At 42.7% G+C, this 25,493-nt stretch overlaps 1 protein-coding gene and 2 long non-coding RNA genes across 3 annotated transcripts in view; 1 reads left to right on the top strand and 2 right to left on the bottom strand.

Moving 5' to 3' along the window:
- LOC112669858 (uncharacterized) overlaps positions 1-490 on the bottom strand; it is a 59,485-nt gene extending 58,995 nt beyond the window's left edge. Inside the window, exon 1 of the long non-coding RNA XR_007405858.1 lies at positions 365-490. This is a non-coding gene — a long non-coding RNA (uncharacterized LOC112669858). The remainder of the gene's footprint in view (positions 1-364) is intronic.
- The window catches only part of DNER (delta/notch like EGF repeat containing), a 312,868-nt gene that overhangs the window by 265,932 nt on the left and 21,443 nt on the right, over positions 1-25,493 (top strand). Inside the window, exons 9-10 of the mRNA XM_025463331.3 lie at positions 8,983-9,105; positions 19,633-19,746. Of these exons, the coding sequence (XP_025319116.1) occupies positions 8,983-9,105; positions 19,633-19,746 (237 nt within the window). The remainder of the gene's footprint in view (positions 1-8,982; positions 9,106-19,632; positions 19,747-25,493) is intronic.
- On the bottom strand, positions 5,542-23,837 carry LOC125753621 (uncharacterized). Its single transcript, XR_007405861.1, has 2 exons — positions 23,630-23,837; positions 5,542-10,299 (listed from the first exon to the last, which is right to left on the bottom strand). It is a non-coding gene; the product is annotated as an uncharacterized LOC125753621 (long non-coding RNA).

The following is a 25,493-nucleotide window of genomic DNA, read 5'->3' as shown; positions in this document are numbered from 1 at the left end:
CCTCAGGGCAGCCTTCCTGGAGCTCGGCCAAGGCCAGCCCCCCCCACTTCTCCTTCCTCCTGGCACCCCAGATCCCCACATTGCTCATGCTCACCCAGTTATGGTTGCACATTTATTTGGATGATTGCTTGGTGTCTGTCTCCTTTAAATGCTCCTACCAGAGGTATTACATCTATTTTCACACGGTGCCTGGCACATGGGAGGCACTTAATAACCATATGTTGCATTAAAGAATGAATCAATCGGAGAGGCAAACAGGAGACCCGGAGCATGGCCAGCCTTCACCAAATGACTGTGCAGACAGCGGCAGCCTGCAGGGATGGGGAGACAAACTCCTTGCATGAACTGTTAGGATCTGACTTACAGCCCGGCTCTCCATTATCCATCTTTTTCAGAAGCCCAGGGAGGGACGTGCAGATGCATAGATGGCTCAGCAGCATATAAATAATAGGGAGGCTTGAGAGTCTAAAACTTTAATTCAGCCTCTATGTATGGCCATTCCGATGGAATGTTTATAAGAACCACAGCCGTGGAAACATTGATTGATTTGGGTCTTCTCACATCTATTTTCTCTCTGGCTCAGGTGCCTCCAGCAATGAAAGGATGAGAAATTAGGGAATAAAGAAAGAAGCAGCGTCAGCGGCCGGTTATGCTCTGCTCCTTATACAACTTCCTCCTGTTTGCAGACATTTTCCTTTTTCTTGTGTGTGTGTGTGTGTGTGCATGTATGTGCATGTGACAGGAATATAATTGCTCCATGGGAGTCTGTACGGATACTAACATTGGCAGGTCTGCTTAGAACAGACCATTGGAGCCCTCGATTGGATTAATGTGAGCAGGGATTCATACCTACATTGTTTCCCCCTGTTCTTAAAAAGATTCCTATCGTGATTGTATCAGCAGAGAGAGTGATAGAGTGCACACTTGTGTGTGTGCACACAAGCACGCATGCACACGCTTTTCCAGAAACCAAGCTCTCTGCACAATAAAATGATTGCATTGCCCATCGCTCCATGGTGCCAAAGGGTCTCTGTGGCGATCAGTGAGTTTAGCCAGAATTTGAGAGTTCACAATCACATTATTAATGTAATAGGATTGTTTCCTTTCTTGCCCACATTTTTAACTACTGTGAGAGAATGTTTGGAAGATTGGATCTCTCAGGAAGTGGTCTAGACTTGAATCAGGGAGTTGGGGCTTCCACATTTCATCATGCAATGTGGAATGAGGGGAAGCATCCTTTTAGTTGCAACATGCCCTTAAAGGAACCACCCCCCTTGTCCCCCAGTCACTTCAGTCTGACCTTAAAATAAAACAAAAAACCAACAAAACCCCAAGCACTTCAGATTTACTCTCCCCTTGAGTTTGGCCTGCGCTGGGGGAGTGAGCCATGAGGCCTCCCTGTTGTTCTGAACACATCACTGGTCTTTTGAAGGGGCCCTTTGCTTTTTCTGAGGCAGCTGCGAGCACAGGGAGCCCTGCAGAGGGGGCTACCTAGGGACAAGTTGCAGCACTTAGTTGCACAAAGTGTGAGAGCCATCTGGTTGCAACCAGAGGCCCCCAGTTGGGGAATTTTCAGAGTGAGCCATGATGGGCAAGGGGAGAAAAGAGCTGTCGGATAGACACAGTGGGGGGCCAGAGCCTCTCTAATGTTAAGATTAATATTTAAGTGGTGCTGTCTTGGGGCGGCATTGAGAGAGCGGCAGAAGAAAAGGCAGCAGAAAGCCCTGCCTTTCAGTGGACAGAGTCAGACCTGGAGGTGGCATTTGTGTTCTAGAACAGCTCAGACCCTGGGGAGTAGGATCCTGGCTCGCTGTGCCTTTGATGTCAGTCAACAGTGTAGGACCTTGGTATTCATGGGAGGACACACATGGGGGTTCTCAGTTGCTTGGAAATCACCAGGTGGGGTTTCTGACCTCTCTTCCCTTTCTATGTTTGTAGGTCTCTATCTAGCTATCTGATTACTTATTTATTTTTATTGAGACGTAGTTGATATACGTGTTACATTAATTTCAGGTGCACAACATAGTGATTTGCTAAGTCTCTGTGCTGTGCTCACTGCAGGTGTAGCTGCCATCGGTCACCACACAACACTATTACCGTATCATTGACTCTATTCCCTCTGCTGTGCCTCTCATCCCTGTGACTTCTTTAGTCCATAACTGGAAGCGTACACCTCTCACTCTTCTCTCCTCTCTTTATTCCATCTGTTTGGTACTCAGATCTGGGTAGCCCCAGATGACTCGAGTATCCATATTCTTTCACTGCTGGAGGAAGTCACCCAGGGGCTGGTATTGTATTAAACCCATAGTCACAGATGAGCCCCTCAGTTCTGCTCCCAGAATCCTTTTTCTCAATGAATTTACTCTCTTCATGATGAAAATTTCAAACCTACACATTCTGCAATCTCTTCAAGTTGTTCTCATGTTATAAAAAGGGTCTAGGACATTTGTTCTCCATGGGGGTTTATGTTCTCCAAGGGACATATGGCAATGCCTGGAGACCTTTCTGGTTGTCGCAACTGGGGAGAGGTGGGGGCTTCTGGAATCTAGTGGGGAGAGGCCAGGGATCAACATCCTACAATGCACTGGACAGCTCCCAACCACCAGGAATGATCTGATCCAAAATGTCAATATCGTTGTGGTTGACAAACCCTGATTTTGGGGTGTTAGAGACTGAATTTTGTCTCTCCCAAATTCATATGTTGAAGTCCTAACCCCGGGCCAGGGTGCCTGTATTTAGAGACAGTGCCATCAAAGAGGTTAAGAGGTTAATTAAGGTTCAGTGAGGGCCTAAGGATGGGGTAGGAACCAATATGGCTAGTTTCCCATAACTGTCCGAGACACTGGGGAGGTGTGCCTACAGAGACAGGGCCACATGGAGACAAGACACAGGGGGAAGGGTGGCTATCTGTAAGCCGAGCAGAGAGGCCTCGGGAGAAACCAAACCTGCTGGCCTCTTGACCTAGAATGCCAGCTCCCAGAACTGTGAGAAAATAAATTTAATTCCCCCAGGCTGTCGTGTTTGTTATGGCAGCCCTTGCAGGCTGATATACTAGGTAATGCACTCTGGGGACGTTCTTGGCAAAAGTAGGAAGAACACAGGGTTGACTGTGTGTCCTTGGGCAAGTTTCTTTATCTCTTTGACTCTTAAGTCCTCATCTACACATTGGGACTAGTCCTGCCCATCATTCTGGGTTGTCATGAGGATTAAACAAGTTGGCACATGTAAAGGAGCTGATACAAAGCAGACAGCACTAACATGCTATTAGATTATAAGCTTCTAGCAAGTAGAGCCCTGCCACTTATCTTTGTATCCAAGTACCTGGGAGCTCCTGACACTTTGTAGGCACATCTTAAATGTGTGTTGGTTTAACCAATGGCGCTTTGGGTGCTGATTCAACAACTATTTTGAGCATGTTTTCTGTACCAGACACCGTGGGTACAGCTGTGAACACAGCAATCATAGCCTCTGCCTTCGAGCTTATATTCTAGTGGAGGAAGAGAAATAATAATCAAGAATAGAAGTTGAAATATGATTTCAGACAGTTATAAGGGTTGTGGTGAAATCAGTGAAGTGTTGTGATAAGTAACTGGTGAGAGAAGCTTTTGACAGTGTTGTCAGAAAATTATCTGAAGAAGGGATTTTCGTCTTGCTTTGTTTACTGATGCGCGTGTGCTTTGTTGGTGATTTGTTCCTCAAGAGCTGTTGCTCTTGTAAAGTGATTTTCCAAAGTGGCGAACCACTCTTGGTACAATCTTCTCTTGATTTACCCAGTAGTTACATTCCAGGAAAACTCAGCGTATCATAAAAACTGTAAATGTAAATGTACATGTAAAGCTATTAAGTTCTAGGCCTGGAAGGTTACAAAACAGGGTTTTCACCTCCGTGAATTTCTGATGGGACTGTCCAAAGTGGTGAGGGATGCCAGGGCATCGTTTGTTGTTCAGGGGTATCCTGGACGTTACAAAATGGTTAATCTCTCGGGCCTCCACCCACTGAATTCCAGTCGAACCCCCCAATCAGTGTGACAAGCAATCCCTCCTCTCCCCCAACTTTCAAAACAACCTCTCCAGGGCAGTCTAGCTCCCATGGAGAGATATGACTTTGAAGTGACTTTCCAGGGACTTTCTTTTTAAAGATTTTATTTATTTGTTAGAGAGAGAGAGAGAGAGAGAGAGCACGCGCATGAGTAGTAGGAGGAGCAAAGGGACAGGGGGACTCTTCACTGAGTGTGGAGCCCAATGCAGGTTGACCCCAAGACCTTGAGATCGTCACCTGAGCTGAAGTCAGGTGCCTAACTGACTGAATTACCCAGGCACCCCTCTGGTGACTTTCTCATCTTCTAATCTGGCTGTTATTTTTCACTCCTGAGAGCCTTTGAATAACCCTCCTTGATCTCCTTCCCTCTCCTGGTTCCCATGACATTGCTGCCCTTGGGCTTTCCCCCTCTGCTTTGCCTTATCCTTGCCGAGTGTCCTGATCTGGTTTCTCTTTCTCCACCTGCCCATCCATGTAGATCTGACCTTGGTCCTTTCTTGTTTCTTCTCCAAAGTTTTTCTTTGATGAAACTTCAACACCACTTCAAGGCCGCTAATTCCCAAGGTGCTGTTTCAACGCACTTGAAGCCTATTTTTCCAGCTGCCACCTGGACCTCCCCAAGTGAACCCTAAGTTAAAACATGTCCAAAATCCAATTGGTCAACTCTCTCAAAAACCTGTTGTTCCTTTGGTCGTGTTAATGGCAACATCCTGCACTTACTCAGCCTAAACGTGGCAGCCGTCTTGACCACTCTCACTCCTCACCTCCAGTTGATCACTGTGTTCTGTCAATGTAAGGAATATTGGAGTCGAATATTCAGGAGCAAGTAGGGGAGCGGTGATGGTGAAGATCGGTGCCCTGGAAAGGGCTACTCTGATCTCACCCTTCTGATCTTTTGTTTTATTTTAAAAAGTTCTTTGGACTAGCCTAATTTTCCTAGACCCTGGGCATACTGCCCTGAGCTAATTTGTTTGCCCGAATTAATTACTAGCAGGGGGTAGCAGCCTCATTTTCACAGAAGCCCTCTATTTTGGAAGGAATGCCTTTTTATCCAAACAGTCCAATTTAGGTTCTCTGGCACCCAGTGTAAGGGGTACCTTGACATTTCCACGAAGATGTCGAAATGTTACCATCTCTGAAAAAACAGTTTCAGAAAGTGAAACCTTTATCTTTTTCTTTTCCCCCAAGGAAGAAAAACATCACCAGCTTAATTATCTCTGTAAAATGATGTCCTCATTTCCTTGTCATGTTACTAGTGAAAGAAGAGAATGATACAGTTTGCAAAGAATGAAAACAATGATGGATGATTTCATGAAATTTGCTTTTGATTTTTGTCTGTGTAAACACCACCTCACTTGCGAGGTCAACGATGCTTGTAGGGTTATCTGTTGTTCCTCCAAGTGATTTTTAAAAGATCTGCTAGGAGAGCAAATACAATTGAAAAGATGCTCCTTGCAACTGTTTCTCCACACTGAGAAGCCAGAAGACAATGAACTCACTATGTAAGTTATATATTATACATCTAGTTTAATTGTGAGAAAAATCACATAACCTGAAATCTACCCTATTTACAATTTTTTAAGGGTATAGTACATATGCACATTGTCAAACAGCAGATATTTAGAACATTTTCAGTTTGCAGAACTGAAACTCTGTATACGTTGGCCAGAAACTCCTCATTTCCCCTCCTCCCAGCCCCTGGCAACCATCATTCTACTCTGCTTCTATGAGTTTCACTACTTGGAATACCTCATATATGTGGGATCATGAAATATTTGTCCTCCTGTGACTGGCTTATTTCACTAAGCTTACAGTCTCAAGGTTCATCCATGTTATAGCATACGACAAGATTTCTTCCCTTTATTAAGGCCTGAATAATAATTCAATTGTATGTATAAACTGCATTTTCTTTATCCATTCATCTTCATCTGTAGATTGGCATTTTGGTGGATTCTTCCTCTTGGCTATCGTGAATAATGCTGCAATGGATATAGGACTGCAAATTTCTCTTCCAAGATCCTGTTTTCCATTACTTTGGATAAATCCAGGAATGGGATTATTATTCATATGATCGTTCTATTTTCAAGTTTTTAACACAATTTTTTTCCAAAGATTTTATTTGTTTATTTGATACAGAGAGAGAGCACGAGCAGGGGGTAGGAGCAGAGGGCAGAGGGAGAAGCAGGCTCCCCCACTGAGCAAGGAGCCCAAATGGGGCTCTATCCTAGGACCCTGGGATCATGACCTGAGCCGAAGGCAGACACTTAACCGACTGAGCCACACAGGCGGGCCTATTTTTAATTTTGGGGAGATTCTCTATATTGTTTTCCATCGTGGCTGCACCGTTTCACATTTCCACCAGCAGTGTATATGGGTTCCAATTTCTCTATATCCTTGCCAGCACTTTCTATTTTCTCTGTGTGTGTGTGTTGGGAGGGGTGGTTATAATGGGCGTTATAACAAGTGTCATGTGATATCTCATTGTGGTTTTGATTTACATTTCCTGGCTGATTAGTGATGTTGAGCATCTTTTTTGTGTACCTGTTGGCTATTTGTATTCTTTTATACCTTACACACACACTCACACACACACACACACACAAACCCAACTCAAAATGGATTAAAGACTTAAATGTAAGACCTGAAACTATAACACTCCTAGAAGAACACATAGAGGAAAACCTTCATAATATTGGTCTTGGCAATGATTTCTTGGATATGACCCCAAAAGCACAGGCAACAAAAGCAAAAATAGACAAGTGAGGCTCTATCTAAAGAACAACACAGCAAAGGAAGCAATCAACTGAATAAAAGCCAAGTACAGAATGGGAGAAAATGTTTGCAAACTATTTAATAAGGAGTTAATATCCAAAACTCTTATAAAAAAGGAAGATTTTCTGTTGAAGCGCGATCAGGAGTCAGCAAACTTGTTCTCTAGGAGGCCAGCTTGTAAGGATTTTGGGCTTTGCAAGCCATATGGTCCCTGTTGCAACTACTCAGGCTGCCATTGCAGTGGGAACGCGGCCACACACAATACATAGATGGATGACTGTGGCTCTGTCTCAATAAAACTTTAATTACAAAACCAGACTGGGGTGGATTTGGCCTGTGAGCTAGTTTGCTGATCCTTAATCGAGAGTAGAATTCTCGATATCTGGCTCTGTTAGCCTGTTAGCACTTTAGCTGAATACTTTTTTTCTTTTCTTTTCTTTTTTTTCTTTTTTCTTTTTTCTTTTTTTTTGGTCATGGAGGGCTGTCCTACGCCTCCTAGGATGTTTAGTAGCATCCTTACACTAGATACCAGTGGCAGTCCCCTTCCCCTCCACCCTCACTGTGACAACCAAAGGTGTCTCCAAGCATTGCCAAATTCTAGGGGCAAAATTGCTTGTCAGTTGAGAAACTCTGATCTAGATGATCAAATTACCAATGAAGAGTAATAGGAAATATTTCTCTAAAATTACAAAAAGTAGGGTAAGAGGGAAGAATTGAAAACCGTGGCCTGTTTGTCTCAGGTAGGTCAAGGTCTCCTCAAAGGGGCTTTTATCACTGCCTAATTTTGGAAAGCAGTTCAAAAACAACTGAAATGGCAACAAACTTGAAAAGTGCTCTGTTAATACTGCAGATAGGAGCTTAACCTACTTTTGCGATAGGCACAAGAAACAAAACAGTTCAACACATTAGCATGTCCTAATGGAACTTTCTGAGTCTGAGGGTTGGCTATGAGTCGGAAAGCTGGGGGGGGGGGGGGACCACTACTAGTTCTAGTTCACATTTGAGCAAGGGTTTATTTTTTATTTTTTCTGCTTATCTGAATTCAGAACCAACACAGGCAGGGTGATTTTTGAAAGCACTCACGTGTTTCTCATTGTTTGGACAGGGCCAGAAAAAAAATGGCTCGGTTTCACTGCAAATTGGCACTGACACATGGTTTTGAAAGTTAAAAACAGTATAACATTCATGAGTGCATCTCAAAGAATGTTGTCTTCTTGTCCTTTAGAATAAACACCTGTGTTGCAAATGCGGCAAAAGCCATCTTTCTTGAGAAACCGTTGGTTTCTTTTTCTTCACTGCTCTTACTCTATTTTTAACAACTAGAATTTTAAAGTGCAACTTAAAATATTATAATATTTTTAACAACTAGAATTTTAAAGTGCAACTTAAAATATTATAATTGAGATAATTATTTTTTTTAAAGATTTTATTTATTTGAGAGAGAGAGAGAGAGAGCATGAGCAGGGAGCAGGGGAGGAGCAGAGGGAGAAGGACAAGCAGACTCCCCACTGAACAGGGAGCCTGACTCGGGGCTCGATCCCAGGACCCCGAGATCATGACCTGAGCAGAAGTCAGATGCTTAACCAACTGAGCCACCCAGGTGCCCCAAGATAATCATAATTTTAACTAAAAAAAAAAAAACTACCCCACATTTTATCAGTGATTTCAGTGAAGCCTTTTTAGCTGACTTTCTTCTTGAAGAGCAAAGGAAATTCATGGATCCCTTTTAAGAAAATTCTCTGTGGTTGCTAGATAGGGCTCTCTGATTGGAGGAGGAGTGGTCCACATCCTTGAAAGGAGTTGTCACTCCTGTGCTGCAGGCCCTGCTGCACTTGCCCCCATCTCCTGTGGCCACAGCAGATGCGCTCAATGCCCCTGGTCTCTGGGTCACTGGTGCCATTGGACACTATGAGGTGGTGAAACCATCTGGTGGATAAGTGGGATCACTTCTTTAATACTTGGGATCATGAGAAAGGGTAATGAGAATAGACTCTTCATAGGCTTCCCAGAAACCCACATTTCAGTTGTACCCCAGGGGACTCAACTCCTTGAAATCCCCGTCTGTCTCTGCCATGTTTCCAATGACTTAGCCTGCCACCTTTCATGTGGGCCCGTCCAGAGTGAGTTTTGATGGAACCCAAGTGACTGCAGGTCTTTTTCTTTGCCCTTCAGGTTACCACGGCCTCTACTGTGAGGAGGAATACAACGAGTGCCTGTCGGCTCCTTGCCTGAACGCTGCCACCTGCAGGGACCTCGTTAATGGCTATGAGTGCGTGTGCCTTGCAGAATACAAAGGTGAGCGCCCCTTGGCCTTCTCGTACCAGGGCGGCCCAAATGACATCATGGATGTTTCAACCTAAATGCATGAACCTCTAATTGGAACATTAAATTTTTCAGAAGAACAACAACAACAACAAAAAATGCTGGACAGGGTAGATGTATGGGGCCAAAGAGACCAATTTGCAAGGGTGGGGTTTCCTCCTGATAAACTGAAAAAGCTCTCTCCTCTCCTTTCCTTTGTCCTGTGCCCTCACTCTGTTCTCTGTTGAGTGTGTAAAAAGCTGATGGTAAAAAGTGAGATTTAAGTGCCCATCCGACAGAGATGGGAGGACAGGGCTGTGGACACCCTGGGGGAGGGAAGCGGGCTGCCAGGCGGTGCTCGCTGGGCAGAGACAGGATGCTGGACTTTTCGGCGGAGGACCCAGGTGGAATCTCACATGTTGGCAAAAGAGCTAATTCTCATTCAGTGAGTCAGTTGCAAGGGAAACGTTAGCTCATTTGAGTGGACGCGTGTCAAAATCACTCTGGAAAAACAGCCGACGTCGACAGTGTGTTTATAATGTACAGACCTCGTTCTGAGCCCTTATGTGCATGAACTCACACAGTCCTCACGACAACCCTGTGAGAGGTGGCCGCGGTGTCCCTCAGAAGCCCAGCCAGCGTGTCCCCAAAGCCATTTCTTCGGCCTCCCCAGTGGGCTCAGTGATGTGGCATCATTCAAGCCCAGACGCCCTTGGTCGGCACCGTGCCAGGAAATTGTGTTTATCAGCTGCTGCACACATTCCTCTAAGCCACAACGTCAGGGCTGGGCTTAGATTTTTGTGATGCCTTTGTGGGCACTATTTATAGCCACATCATCTAACCTCTTGCTCCCAGCACTGCTTACTCGATCCCATCCACCTGCCTGGTGACCTTGCCTTGCAACTGCTGTTCCTTCTCATTGGATGGACCCACCTTTATCTGGGGATCTTTTTGGTGGGCCTCTAGGGTTTGTAGGCCCCATGGATGAGCTCGATCTCGTCTCTGGCTGGAAGGGGTGAGGCTGGGCCAAGGCTTTGCTTTCTGTTCAGCAGATCTGACGTTCCTCTCTGAGTGCGATGCCCATTTAGAACCAAACCCCACCACTAACACAATGTGCTGGCTTCATTCACAATGGATTTCAGTTCCAGGTTTTTCAGAGTGTTGAGAAATAAGGACGTCTGCCTGATTCTGGAAAGAAGAATAAAGGAGCAATGAGTCAGGAGACCTAAGTAGCTCATCCTCCTCGTGCCAACGGCTTCCTGCTGAGCCAGGAAGAGTCTGTTCAACTGACTGGCCTTTATTTGCTCCGTATAAAGTAAGGACGGTGATGCTCCCTCACGTTTTGAAATTCTTCAGTGACAGAATGACTAGTGGATGTGCTTCGAAAATTAAAAATTCTACATTGTTCGGTTTATGATCTGGTTTTTCCTATCTTTGAGGCATTGCTTGTGCTGTTGTGACTAAGCAGTAAAAAATACAATTACACGTGATGAGCCACGCACACACACCTATGTTAATCCTTCCATATATACACTCAATTCCACTATACTTCTGTCCTTCTGGGACTTGCCTCCAGCAATTACTGGCCCTCTGTGAAGGATGACCCAAGAAGGAAAATCCTCCTGGAGGACAGCATAACATATCAGAGGATTTGGCTTCTCGAGGAACGATGCAGGTGTTGGGAGCCTATGCACACAACAGGGTTAGGGGAGAACTGACTCCATGGCTAGCAGAGCTCCAGGGACCATGAGTTTACGAAGAGGAAGTACGTGCTGGGAACGTGCTCTATGCGACCTTGTGAGCCAGAGGGCTCTCCGGATCTCATGGGGACAGGCTGCCCTCTCGGACAACTGCACAGTGGGGCTGACCTGATCCTGTATTTTCTCTATAGCTGAGAGAAAACAGTCTCTGTTCATCACCAGAGAGCCCTGAGAACCCCAAACGGAGAGCCCTCCATCCTGCACCTTAGTAGACAGAGCCTGGCTTCCAGGCCTGTCCAGCACTGGAGGGGAGTCTTCAGTGGCATCTATCTTTGCCTGATGTTGCCAACCTTCATCCTGGCCAGGACAGAGCAGCCTGTCCCAGCAACTCAAAAAGTGAAAATAATCCGGGAAATAAAAATGAAATGGCAACAACAACCAGCAGCTCTATGCACTCAAGAGAGGAAGTGAAAACAAGTAATTTTTACTATTCAAGCTCAAATCTGGATCTGGAAAAGCCAAAGGAGGAACTATTTCATAGTAGAAGTGAAAATATGAGAAAAGGGAAATCCTGACTGACAAGATAGGAAGCGTGGAGAGAGGATCCAGGAGATCTGTTTCCGTCCGGATGGTGGATGCTCCAGAAGAAGAAGGAGCACATGGAAATAAAACCAGAATCAACTAATTAGTAGAAGGAGAAATCTGTGAGCTGGAGGAGACTGAAGTTTTCAAGTAGAACGAATGGGCTTGCAGAGTGCCAGCGGGGTTGATGAAGGAGATGATACACAATTTGAGATTTCCTGGTAAAGTTCCCAAATCTAAGGATGAAGAGAAATCTTTTTTATGAGTCTTCACAGGGAGTACAGGTCACAAACGAAAGAGAATCAGATCCGCACTGGCCTGCTCCTGTCTGTAATGAAACTAAGCAATAGTGGAGCAGTGTTTCAGGCTGCTCAGGACAAAGGACGGGTAGTTCCGGGATTCTTTACACTTGAGGACAAAAGAAAGACATTTTGCACATTTAAGAAAACATAACACCATGTGCCCTAAGAAAATTATTTTAAAAAATTTCCTCACTGAGCTGGAACTAAATCAGAGTATAACCAGTTAGGGGGAAGATAGAGAACGGGAAGAAGAAGGTTGAACAGACTCCTTAAAATGCAGGAATAAACCTAAATAAATGACATTAAAGTGACTGTAATGGTGAAGAAAAGTCTTTGGAAAAAAATAGGGATACCCGCTTTACCAATTAGTTTTGCTATATAATGAATCACTCCAAAGTAGTGGCTCGAAACAACACCCTTTTAGTTGCCAGTGGTTCTGTTGGTCTAGGCATGTCTTTGTGGACTCCCTGGTTGGGGTCCCACAAGGCTGGAATCTAGATGTTGGCTGGACTGAGTTCTCATCTAAAACGTGAATAGGAAAGGGTCGCTCAACCTCTGCGTTCCCTTGGGCTGTTGGCAGATTTCATAACCTCGTGGCTGTATCCTCATGGCAGCTTGCTCCTTGAAAGCTAGCAATGAAAGGGAGACGAGAAAGAGTTTGTGCTGTTCCATGCCTCTCACTTCAGGAGAGGAGCCTGCACCCTCTTTAAAAAATCTCACTTGATTAGGTCAGGCCCACCTAAGATCAACACAAAGTTAACTGATTAGGGACCTTAACTGTATCTTCAAAATTGCTTAACTTTTGCCAGATGCTCTTGGTTCAAAGCTTGCACACAAGGGAAGAGTGTGACTCCCTGGGTGTCCATTATACCCGTTCTTAAGGAAAAATGCAAATGATTGCATTCATGTTTCATATCACTTTAACTAAATCCAAGAGTTGAAGGGGATGAGAACGGGAAGGGTTGGAAGACATACACGTGTGTTAAAAATCTCATCCCATTGTGCACGCAAAGTGATCCTTTAATTTGTGTAGAGACCTTTAGGTCTAGATTGAAAATAAGACTCCCGAAGGCAAAGCCTAGTGGCATAAACAGTAGAGCTTCTAAAGTAAGAGTGGTGAGGAGGGGCGGTAGGTGCTAGAAGGAACTAAGAGAGAGGTGGAAGGGGCTATGTCATGCCCCCCAACCCAGGCAAAAGGTAAGTCACAAGATCCTTTCTTTCTCTCCTGGAGGGGGGGGAGTGAACTTTTGTCCCCCTTCGGAAGCATTTCTCCAAACATATATTTACCTATAGTATGTGTGTGTAAACCCAGGAACCTACCAGATGAGTGGGCAGCAAGTCCTAATCGGTACTTACCTCCGGAGTTAGAATTTAGGTGGGTAGTGTGCTGGAGAGGGAGTTTGGGACTTCAGCCTCTTACTTTACATAAATATTTTTTAAGTGGTGGCCTTTACTGTTTCATGTTAAAATAGAGCTTAAATAAATGAGTGTCACTTCATAAAAGCAATGAGTTCATAGGAGCTCAGGCAAGTGTGGCTAAGAACACTTTGAAAGAGGAGAGGCAGTGACAGGGAACGTCTGCCAGGTGTTTTATTATTATTTGTTCATTATTACTACATTCCCATGTTACGGGTGCAAGAATGGACAGCTAGTCAAACTGAGTAATGGCCCAGAAACCATTGTCTATAATAAGGTATGACTCTTAAAGAGGAATTGCTGTCAATGGGAAGGAATTGTTTTTGTGTTGTTTTGCTTTGTTTCATAAACAGTGCTGGAGAATCTGGCTGCTATGCAGAACAAAAGAAAGGTTTTTAAACTTCTTTTTTTTTTAATTTTTTAAAATTTTTATTTATTTATGATAGTCACACAGAGAGAGAGAGAGGCTGAGACATAGGCAGAGGGAGAAGCAGGCTCCATGCACCGGGAGCCCGACGTGGGATTTGATCCCGGGTCTCCAGGATCACACCCTGGGCCAAAGGCAGGAGCTAAACCACTGCGCCACCCAGGGATCCCGGTTTTTAAACTTCTAAATAAGTTCCATGTGAATTGGAAAGAAAACACTTTTCATTGACTTTGTGTCCTCCTCTACTTACTCTCCCCTTTCTTCCTCTTTATTTTCCAACCACGTTTCTCTAGATTTGCTATAGAGAACACCTCCACTTGTAAGATTTTTATTCTTTTCTTAATCCTCTTCTTTTTGGATCTCGTCCACACTGTTCTGCTAAAATGGATCTCATGGTGACCTAACTGAGGATTTAAAAAAAAAAAAAAGATTTATTTATTTATTTATTTATTTATTTATTTATTTATTTATTCGTTCATTCGTTCATTCATTCATTCATTCATTAGAGACACACAGAGAGGCAGAGACACAGGCAGAGGGAGAAGCAGGCTCTCTGCGGAGAGCCCGATGGGGGACTCGATCCCAGGACCACAGGATCACACCCTGAGCCAGAGGCATATGCTCAATCACTGAGCCAGTCAGATGCCCCATAACCGAGGACTTTTCAGTGAGATCCCAAAGCTGGCCCCTCTAGCTTCCTTCTGTAGCTCCATTCTTGTCTCCTGACTCTTGTCTCCCTGCCATCACTGAAGCCTTGTCCTCTGGACTCCATGAATGTCCCTGGTCCCCAGGGTTTCCTTCTTGTCCCCTTTCTCTCTCTGCCCTCCTCTAGCCCTGCATCCATGAACATGTGATACCTCCTTCTTTGACCGCTCCCAACCTTGTCTCTTATTTGCTGTGGCAACTGTGGTCAACCTTGTAGAAATTCCCTCTTTCCTATGCTAAATCATCATCTCCTGAGAGTCAGTGACTACATAGGTTCTTTTTCCCCCTATCAGTTCTCAGCAGCTGCTGAGGCAGTGGCTTGCACACAGGCAAGTGCTCAAAGACCATCTTGAGTTGAATTGAAATTGCCGCTTAACGTGTGAATTAAATAAAGGAAACCGATGTGAACATTCTCCCAGAAAGTTTCTGCTGTGGATCTTGAAATCGTTAAAAGCAAAACGCATGGAGGGACTAAGAGTAACTTCCCTTCAGACACCCCAAAATGCTCATCCCTCCTCCAGAATTAGCCCCGAGTTACTTTATGACAAGACTTTTAAAACTTTGGTTAGTTGATGACTTCATGTTGTCAGAAAGTCAAGTTGCCCCGTATGCTGTTGACTTTTATTTTAGTAGAACAAGCTAAATGATCAACAATATACGCATTTGGAATTTTTTGGTGACCAAAGTTAGAAAGAACATATTTTGACTTTTAATTATGAGAATGACACAACAATAATAAAACTTTCAAAAAAAGAAAATTTGAAATAGCTCATAGCTTTACAACAGAATACAAGAGCAGTGGGGCACCTGCGTGGCTCAGTGGTTGAGCATCTGCCTTGGGCTCAGGTCTAATCTCAGGGTCCTGGGTTCAAGTCCCTCATCAGGTTCCCCGCAGGAAGCCTGCTTCTCCCTCTACCTGTGTCTCTGCCTCTTTCTGTGTATCTTTCATGAATAAATAAAGAAAATCTTTTAAAAAAAGAATACAAGAGCAGTAAGCATCTTTATTATTTCTATCCTTTTTAAATATCCATGTTTTCACAGTTACAATGGAGTATACTTACAATTTTTATATTATTCTGCCCATACCTTCCTTTTATAGTATGTTTGATTTAGATATTGCTAGAAAATCTTACTAGTTCAATATTAAATACTTATGTAATTTTTCCATGGGGGAATATTTATCCATTCCCTTGTTGCATCTGATGTAAGACTGTTACAAATAATTCTGAAATGAACATTTTTATTCATAGAATTTCTATACTTTCTGAATTTGAGAGGGTGGGATTGGGTTTCCGAACTGAGATCACTGGGTTATGGGTTTGCTCACATTGTACCTAATTGTTTATTTTAAAGTCTACAGAAATTTGTAATTGAAAATATGAGAATTCTTTATTTGTTTGCCTGAATTTTTTCTGTATAACCAATGAGCAAGGATTTCTGGATATTTTGTGTATGCAGCCCTTTTCAGATGGTGGAATAGATATAAAAATGTGTAAGTCAGGGTTTCTTCCTTTTTTAGGCTACTGTTTAGCTACAAGAGCAGACTGAGACTGGCGCACACAAGAGGAATAATGAGGCCAAGGTCAAGATGTCAATTGTAATTTCTGAAATAGTCTAGAAGAGGTTGGCCTCTGTGATAGTTGAAATACTGGGAAATTTTTTGTAGAGGAAATAAGTTTGAATAAAATAAGATGATGTCTTAAAAGGAGTATTAAATTCAAAGAACACTTAGAGTTAATTTTCTTTACCTGGCTTAATTTTTTCTGGAGCTAAATTAGTGACTTTTCAGTTTTCAAAATATTAATCATGACTAAATTGTGATGGCAACAAAGATTTATAATTAGCGCACTCGTCTTTGAATTTTTTGCTCGTTTTAATTCTAAAATTAACTTCTATACAGAACCCTGTTGGAATAGAGATCTTTTCAGAAACGTTGCCTCTCTGTCCCTTAATATGAAAGGTATGAATTTTTATTAGTTTTGACTGAATTACAGTTTATTTTTGCTTGAGACTAAACATTAGTTTCGTAATAGTGCGTGCTACGTCCTTTGCCAATGGGTGATGCATGTGTCATTCCACAGACTTAATTTGAAGTGTGGACCTGGTTTTCCCTGACAAAATAGGGTGTTTTTGAGGCAGATTTGGAATGGCTTCTCACTCCTCTGGCAATCCTACCTGTGTGTCAGCCAAAGTACACTGACCGTCGCCCCTCCTGGAAGGACAGGATTCTGGTGATATGTCCAGACTTTCTTCCACGCGTTAAATTATGGCCTCTGCTCTAAAGGACCTCAGAGATTTGTTGTGTGTGTGTGTTGGGGGGTAAGAATCAGACAGGAGAATGGATAAGTCATGCTTTAACACAGGAAACTCTGTAACAGTGAGAATCTCAGCATGTTCTCTCTCAATGCACAACAGTGGAGAAGTGGAGCTCTGTCTCAGGAGAGTCAGGTTCAGCTTTCCAGAGAAAGAGCATTTGAGGTGGGCTTTGACAGATGGAATGTGCCAGGTGAAGACCAGACTGAGCAGAGGTAAAGGAAGGCATTCTTGTCAGAGGATACAGATGGCCAACACTCTGAGGAGGAGGGTTTGAGTAACAGCACCTTGACCCATCAGTGGGGTCCATGGCTGTCTATTCTCTACATTCAAGGTTTCCTACATTCGAGGTTGTTCAGCTCTTAAGAGAAGCTAAGCAACATGACAAATATTTTTTATATAGGGATTAGCAGGACTTAGAGTATAGAAACCAAGGGCTCATTGGGGACTTTTTAAGACCGTCTTGCTTCGTAACCATCGTGTTTCTGTGAAGATGAGCTTTTGTCCGATCTTGCTGCCAGAAAATTCTCAGTGGATCTCAAGTGACCCAATATCTTTTGAAAAAGAAATAACAAGAGATAAAATTATTGCCCAAAACAAATAAAAAAATACCCAAAAGTTTGAAATTGCTATCATCTTGGGTTTTTTTTTTTTTTAAATCAAATCTATCCTATTAAAGTCTTTTAAGGTTAAGGTGTTTAAATATTTAGCCTCAAGTTTGCTTTTCAGCCTCATTTGAAAAATGTGGTACTTTGTGTGTTAATGTATTCATCGTATTAATATCACACAGGCTTGATGAGCTAACGTATTTCAGAAACCCAGAAAAAATCATTCTTGGTCACTCCTTCTTTAGATCTAATGGACATCTTTTTAGATTCCAGGCATCTCTGAACCTTGGTTATAACTGTATTTTCCATTACATTTGAAAGCCTTTTTTGTCACCTGGTTTTCATTGGTGAGCCCCATGGGAACTTGGGGGCAAAAAACAAATCTTTGTTTTTTGATAAACACTTTGAAGCCAAAAAGACTGTTTTGCATTTTATTCTTTTGGTTGAGCCTGTGCTACTTAGAAATAAGTGGGAAAGTAGAAACTTCTGGGTGAAGAGGCATATATATATGTATCCATGTTTTTAAATATCCATGTTTTCACAGTTGCAATGGAGTATACCTACAATTTTTATATTATTCTGCCCCTACCTTCCTTTTATAGTATGTTTGATTTAGATATTGCTAGAAAGTCTTACTAGTTCAATATTAAATGTTTATGTAATATTTCCACCCAAGTGAGAAAGAATTAGCAGTTTTATGCACATCTTTACAGTAGTGTGATCTCGTGCTTCACCTGGGTTGGCCTGGTTGGTTAGGGACAGTGAAAGTCAGGGAGGGTTGTTCCAGTTACTGGAGACAGGGAGGAGGCTAGGATGGGGGTGTGGGGGGCCACGTCCCACCAGGCCCGAGGCAGTGGGATCTGGGTGGTGGTTGTGGGGAGAAAAGCCAGGCAAAGATCTGAAAGGCACTTAGGAACTCTCTGGCAGTTTATTATTCATGGGTTGGATATGAGGGGCAAAGGATAAAATGAAATGAAAAACCATCCATTCTAAATGCTTTGCCAGGCTCAGAGAAGTTGTTAATATGAATATGGACAGGCAGTTCTGTTTCTGTTTTCTCTCACATTTTTTCCTCCTTCTTGAGCCTGACTTAAGACATTGAAAAAGAAATGATAGACAAAAATCCCAATGAGAATAATTTCAGTGACTAAATGATGAGTCACTGGGTGTGGCGGTCCTTTGCACAATATGAGCTCAGTCATGAAGTGGAGAGTAAATTGAGTAAATACCATTCTGTTACTATTTGCTTTATGCTTATTTTTCATTAGACTGTCAGGAAGGGTGAACAGAATTTTTGTATATTCTTATACAGAATATAATGTAATCTATCTTCCCTTTCAAAGGGCCAGGGATGAGAGAGAGAGAGAAATTAATAATCCCTTCATCTATCTTGGCATTCCAGTCAAATAACAGCAGAAATCTTACCTTTCAGTTAGCATTAGATTTTTTAAGTATTTTATAAAATTATAAAGCAATAAATATTCATTGGGAAAAAAATCCACCAATATAGAAATCCCTGTTGTAAAAGCCACAATAATTCAGGCCCCCAGGCCTACTTTTTGCATCTACACATGCTCAGAGAAAAGACTTTTTTCTCTTTTACACCTATGGGAAACTGCTTTCACTGTAAAGATTTTTAAAGTGCCTACTTTTTGTGAAATGGGTGCTGAGCTCTGTGGAATTCCGTCCATTTCCAAGGCCAGTGTGAGCTCACCCTCAGCAAACTACTTAGCAAGCAGAGGCTTCGATTCAGATCACTGGACATTTCAAATCCCAGCTGCCTCCCCCAACAGCCTCATGACCTTGGATGATTTCCTCGGTCTCCTCATCTGCAGTGTATGTGTGTGTGTGTGTGTGTGTGTGTGTGTACGGCTATTTGTCTCCTAGTGTTGTTGTCAGGATCAAATTAGAAACAAAGCCCAGTGTGAGGGTCTGGGACACAGCTTGGGCACAACACTTTAACTTTGGTACACAATGATCGGATTTGGTCTTTAGAACAAAGTCTAAGTACCACGTGGCTCCCTTTCTACCCTGCAGCCCCCCGAAGTGGACCCAGAGCTCATTTCAATATTTGACTCCACATCTTTCCCTTCGGGATGCTGCTTATGAATTCTATCGATATCTTATAAAGGAATGTCTGGCTATTTTCTGTTTCTTTGGGAGGCTTTTAAAACATTTGTCACCGATAAATGTTATCTTTTAGAGTTTTAGCTTCCTGTTCCCCAGACTTTGGGACATGGAGGCAGAGAAAGTATAGATACATGACTATGGTAGGACCTAAAAGCAGAGAATGAATTTGTCATGTTCTCATAAGGCACGTCCTCATGACCATCTAGTCCAGAGTGGCACACGCACGCATGCACACACGTGTGCCTCTGGGAAGCTGCTTTCACAAAGTTCAGACACTTTGCTTTACAGGCCTGGAGATCCCTTAATGAGTTACCCCTTTTGTGTTTGTTTCTCCGCAGGAATACACTGTGAGTCATACAAGGACCCCTGCGCTAACGTCAGCTGTCTGAACGGAGGCACCTGTGACAGTGAGGGCCTAAATGGCACATGTGTCTGCGCACCAGGGTTTACAGGCAAGTGATCCAGGAGCTGAGTTTTCACATTTATATCCCCAAATCCCGAAGATTGCAGCTGTTAAAAAAAAAAAAAAAAAAAACCTCCAAAATCTCTATGCATACATTATTGCAAAATATGAATACAATTGCAAAATGCAACGAGGCATTGCTTGGACGAAAATCTATTTTAAAACAATTGGCTGTGTTGTCATTAAATGAGGTTCTTCCGAATTCAGCATTTGGTGCAGAGACTTGCTAAGATTGCCATTGCTATACATTTTCGGAGCTGTAGCTTTGAAACATGAGAAATGAGCCATTACACCAATACCTGAGAAAGTTTAAGCATTTACGGAAGGAGAGGAAAGGAAGGATCAAATGTGTCTTTTCTAGAAATTGCATCCAGCTACCACATTTATTTTTACTGAAAGATACAACAGTGATGGGATTTTGCCAAATGAAAGGAAGTGGAGGTGGGAAGTGAGGGTAAATATTACAGCTTTGGGGTTGTTAGTGAAGGTACAGTTGCTCTAGGTGTGGGGAATTTAAGAGAAAACAGGCAAGAGCAGAGTAGATTGGGAGGGCCGGGGGCAGGGCTGGGTGCAAGGGAAGCCCTGGTGGCCACTGAGCTCTGAGTAGGAGGAGTCATTTCTTCATTAGGGATCTTTCTAAATAAACCCCTACCCCATGGGCTTCAGGGAGTTTTTGAATTCCTGGAGTTGGATGTGAAACATTGTATGTATGAGTATATGTTGAGAGGAGGCTCAAATTTTCATCATATTCTCAGAAGGAACAATGAACCACTGGGCCAGAACCCAAGAGTCCTGAAATGTAGAGTGTAGGACAAGTCTAGGTTTTCAGAGCTTGCTCAACCAACAGAAACATCTGGGTTACTCTGGTCTTCAGGTTGGGCAAGGTTGACACGTAAAATGCCCATAGAAGAAGGTGGGTGGTTAAGCAGCAGGAAAGCATGTGTTATCACTGGCTGGAGAGCACCTGGCCGGGCACCCCGCTCCCCCACCGAGCCGCTGTGGCCACCTCCCCAACCCTGGAGAATTTCCCAGAGCGCGGGCTCCCAGTCCATCCCTGCGGAGCCTCCTTTGTGCTTCTGGGGAAGATGCCAACAGTCAAGATGTGGGAGAAGCAACTTCTGATCTTCCTTCTATTTATCTGTGTCACATCCTGTGTTTTCCTTTTGGGTTTTCCTGGGACTGAGAAGTGGGCTCATTCCAGAAAATGATTCGCAGATGGTTTTGTTTTGCTGACTGGTTTATAAACACACACAGACATTTATACTCATCAATGGATGCAAAAATAATATTGGGGAAGCATTCTAGGGTTTTTTTCCCAGACATTTATATCTCGCAAATCATAAAAAGCATGGAGGAAAAAAATCAGAAGATATGGGACTATAGGGGGAAAAAACCCTACCGCTTCGCATTGCACTACTTGGAGGCAACTGTTGTTAATGTCTTGATACGTATATTCAGAGGTTTTCCCAAAGGTTTGTGTGTATAACATATAGTGTATAGAATATACGTGTATATATTTGAGTACAAAAAGGAATCCTATTGCCCCTATTGTATCATAACCTACTTGTCACTTAAAAATACACGTGTATCATAAATGTGTTTCTACCTGAAGAGATATCCTTCTGTTTTATCATTTTTACTGGCTTACCTATAGCCCCTTATATAAAATATTGTTTTTTTTTCTAACACATTGCCAATTCAACTTTTGGGGAGTTGAGAGTTGAGAACTTTCCCCTATTTTTTAAAAGATTTTATTTATTTATTCATGAGAGACACAGAGAGGCAGAGACAGAGGGAGTGGGACTCGATCCCAAGACCCCGGGATCATGACCTGAGCCGAAGGCAGACACTGCACCACTGAAGAATACATGAGTATTCTTCTATGGACATCTTTGTGTTCTTGTCTGATTGAGCTAATTCCCAGAATCCCAGGGTCCAGGAAAATGTGTATATGATTCCTTATTGCTCTTGAGAAAAAACTACCAAATTCACTTCTACCAAGAGTGTACAAGGACAGCTCTTTTCTTGACTTTACACAGATACTGAGAATTGTCATTCTGGTGGCCAAAAATACCCTTTAAGTGTTGTCTTATTTGTAGGTCCTTGATTTGGAGTGAGATTAAATACTTTCAAAATGTATGCATGGTCATTTGTGTCTCTTCTTATGTAAATTCCTGATCCATATCCTTTCTTTGCTTTTCCACCATTTATGTTAACTGAACTTCCTTCCTTCCTTTCACTTTTAATTTTTATTTTAGGGCCATCTGGGTGGCTCAGTGGTTGAGCATCTGCCTTCAGCTCGGTTGCTCCGGTTGTGATCCCGGGATCTGGGATCAAGTCTCACATCAGGCACCTGCCAAGGGCCTGCTTGCCCCTCTGCCTATGTCTCTGCCTCTCTCTCTCTGTGTGTGTGTGTGTCTCTCATGAATAAATAAGTAAATCTTTAAAAAAATAAATTTTTATTTTAATTCCAGTTAGTTGACACTTATGTTAATCTTTATTCTTGATTTGAAATAGCCCTATAAAAAAAAAAGAAATAGCCCTATATAAGAAGTATCTGACATTTTATATCCCAGAGGTTGCAAGTATCTTTCTCCTGCCATTTAAATATATAAAAAGTGTTTTGTTTTCCTTTATCACATTTTATTTTTGTATAAGGAAATATTTTTTTTTTATAAATTTTTATTTATTTATGATAGTCACAGAGAGAGAGAGAGGCAGAGACACAGGCAGAGGGAGAAGCAGGCTCCATGCACCGGGAGCCTGACGTGGGATTCGATCCCGGGTCTCCAGGATCGCGCCCTGGGCCAAAGGCAGGCGCTAAACCGCTGCGCCACCCAGGGATCCCTGTATAAGGAAATATTGATATTTTCTTTTCTTGTAGTTTCATGCTAGAAAGACCCTACACATCAAGATTTTAGAAACATCCTCCTATGTTATCCTAATGACATAGGAGTTAATTTTGTGCATGCACCTCTTTAACCCATTTGAAATTTATCTTAGGATCTTATGGGAGATAAAATGCAATCTTTTCTCCAGAATATTTACCAAATTTCCAACTGTCTACTCAGCATTTGCTCTTGGGTATCTCTCAAAGATACCTTGAGCTTACAGATTTTCTTCTCCTTTCCCTTATTTAAAAAAAAAATATTTATTTTAGAGAGAGAGAAGAGAGACAGTGAGTGAGTGGAGGGAGGGGGAGAAAAAGAGAGAATCTCAAGCAGACTCCTCACTGAGTACAGAGCCCACTCAGGGCTCTATCCCAGGACCCTGAGATCAGGACCTCAGCTGAAACCAAAAGTCTGATGCTCAACCAACTGAGCAACCCAGATACCCCCTCTCTTCCTTCTTGAAATGTTTGCTAGTTCAATAAATGGTATTACAAGCACCTCAAGTTGTTCTGACCAGAAATCGGGGTCCTCTCATCCTTGTCTCCCTTCGTTGCATCCAACCTCCAAAGAATCCTAGAACCTGTTAGATCCTCTCACTTTCCGGAGTCAAAACCGAACTGCCTTCGCCTCTTGCCAGCACTAGAGCAGCCCCTCTGACTGGTCTCCCAAGTCACCTTCACCTTCACCCCTGACATATTCTCCACACTTTGGAGGCCTTATGAAATGAATCTCTAATCCCATTGCTTCCTACTTAATCGTTGCTTATTGGAATTTCATTGTTTTTAAGAAAAAGATTAAAGCCTTTAGTGTCATGTCAAGACCCCAGTGGTCTGGCCCGACCCAGCACTTCTAGCCTTGCCCTGGCTGGTTCCTGAACACCCCGAGTCAGGATCTTCTCGGTAATGTTCCTCTCTCCATCTCCTGCCTCCTGATCCCCTCTGCTCCCCCACCCCACCCCTGGCATCTCCTCATGGTACTCACCCTATCACAGGGAGCAATAGGACTCCTCCATGAAGCAGGTTCCAACATCACTCTAATTGGTCTTTGAAAACAACAAACGTCTACTTCGGTTCAGCCCTGGTAGCTGTTGTGGCTGCACAGGACCACAGAACAGTTCCCAAAGCTGTTTGGAGAGCTGTGCTGTTAATATGTTTTACAGAACACTGGTCCCATGAGATGCTTCTTGGAAAAAGCATCTGTGGCCAAATAAATTTGGGACATGGTACATGCTATGTGGAGATTCATAAAGGTTGTCTGGGAACTACAGGCTCTGAGAGGTCTTACAGGAAAAACTTTTATTCGCCTGTGTTTATTTTCCAAATATTTTTGATCATAGAGCCTTTCTTCCCCCTTAAAAAGAACCTATAGTATTCTGAGAATAAGCATGCCATGAGAGTCTGATAAAATATTAACTTCCACCACGTAAGGAATGATGCTGCCTGTACTCTTTTTAATTGCTACCTTGGCACCAAGTACTCTTTTATTTTACCTGAGATTTCACAAAACTTACTCTTGGCCAACTATTAAGTACTCAAGAGCTCCCTAATTGACTAAGTGGAGTGAATTAGTCCAATCATTGTTATATAATTAGACACTCAATCCAATGGCACATTTACCTTATGAGATTGGCTTTTTCAGTTCAGGTTCATTTTGCTCTTCTCTTGCTAGGTTATTTAGGTGAGACTTTCAATTATTGATTTGAGGCTCTTCTTTACTTCTCGTGTATATAATTTGGTGCCATAGATTCACCCTTCAACAATTCTGTGGCTATGGGGGGTGCCTGGGTGACTCTTGATTTCAAATTAGGTCATGATCGCAGTGTCCTGGGATTGAGCACCACGTTGGGCTCTGCACTCAGCGTGGAGCCTGCTTGAGATTCTCTTTATATATATAAATGTATAAAATCCTCAAAAAACAATTCTTCATCTGTGTCCCACAAATTTTATGTCATATTTTCATTTTCATTCCATTTTGTTTAGGTTCCTATAGATTTTTTCTTTGACCCATGGAGACTTCGGAAGTGTGTTATGTAGTGGGGGCTTTCCCCTCCCCCCATGAATTTTGGGCACTTTTGGGCACTTTTGGATACTTCTAGGTTTCTGGTTTCTCTAGCATCTGGTCTGGAACATAAGCCAGGAGAAAACTCAAGATCTCACTACCATGTTTTTCCATGGGTCCTGACTTTCCCTGCCATTCTGTTTCCTCCTGACCTCTCAGAGTCTTTTCATGCTTGCTTTCTGTTTAATGTCGAGAGTTTTTGCTTGTACTTTAGTTGGAGGAGTAGGAAAAATATTTTTGCTTCACCGTTTTGGAAGCAAAAATCTCATTCTGGCTGCTTTTAGGATTTTTCCTTGATTACTGGCTTTGAACAAATTGATCACGATGTTCCTTAGTGTGAGTTTTGTTGGTGTTTATCCTGCTTGGGATTTGTTGTAATTCTTGGATCTGTGGTTTTATAGTTTCATCAAATTTGGAAAATTTTTAGCCATTATTCCACCAAATATTATTTTATGTCTCCCTCCCCTTTCCGGGGACTCTAATTATATCTGTTAGACTACTTAAAACTGCACAACAGGTCGCCGAGTCTCTATTCACGTTAAACTAAATTATTTTTCCCTGAGCCTCAGTGTGTTTAGCTTCTATTGCTCTTGTCAAGTTTACTGATTCATTCTGCAGAATCTAGCATGCTGTGAAAATCCTCCAGGATGGTTTTTAATTTCAGATATTATATTTTTCATATCTAGAAGTTCCATTTGGTTCTCTTTTATATCTTTCATTTCTATCCTCATTTTGTTCATGTTTTCTTTCACATTTTGAGCAAATTCCTTGTTTGCTCACCATCATC

This window comes from Canis lupus, chromosome 25 (genome assembly GCF_003254725.2).
Source record: "Canis lupus dingo isolate Sandy chromosome 25, ASM325472v2, whole genome shotgun sequence".
NCBI lineage: Eukaryota > Metazoa > Chordata > Mammalia > Carnivora > Canidae > Canis > Canis lupus.
This window is presented reverse-complemented; position numbering and strand designations above follow the sequence as displayed.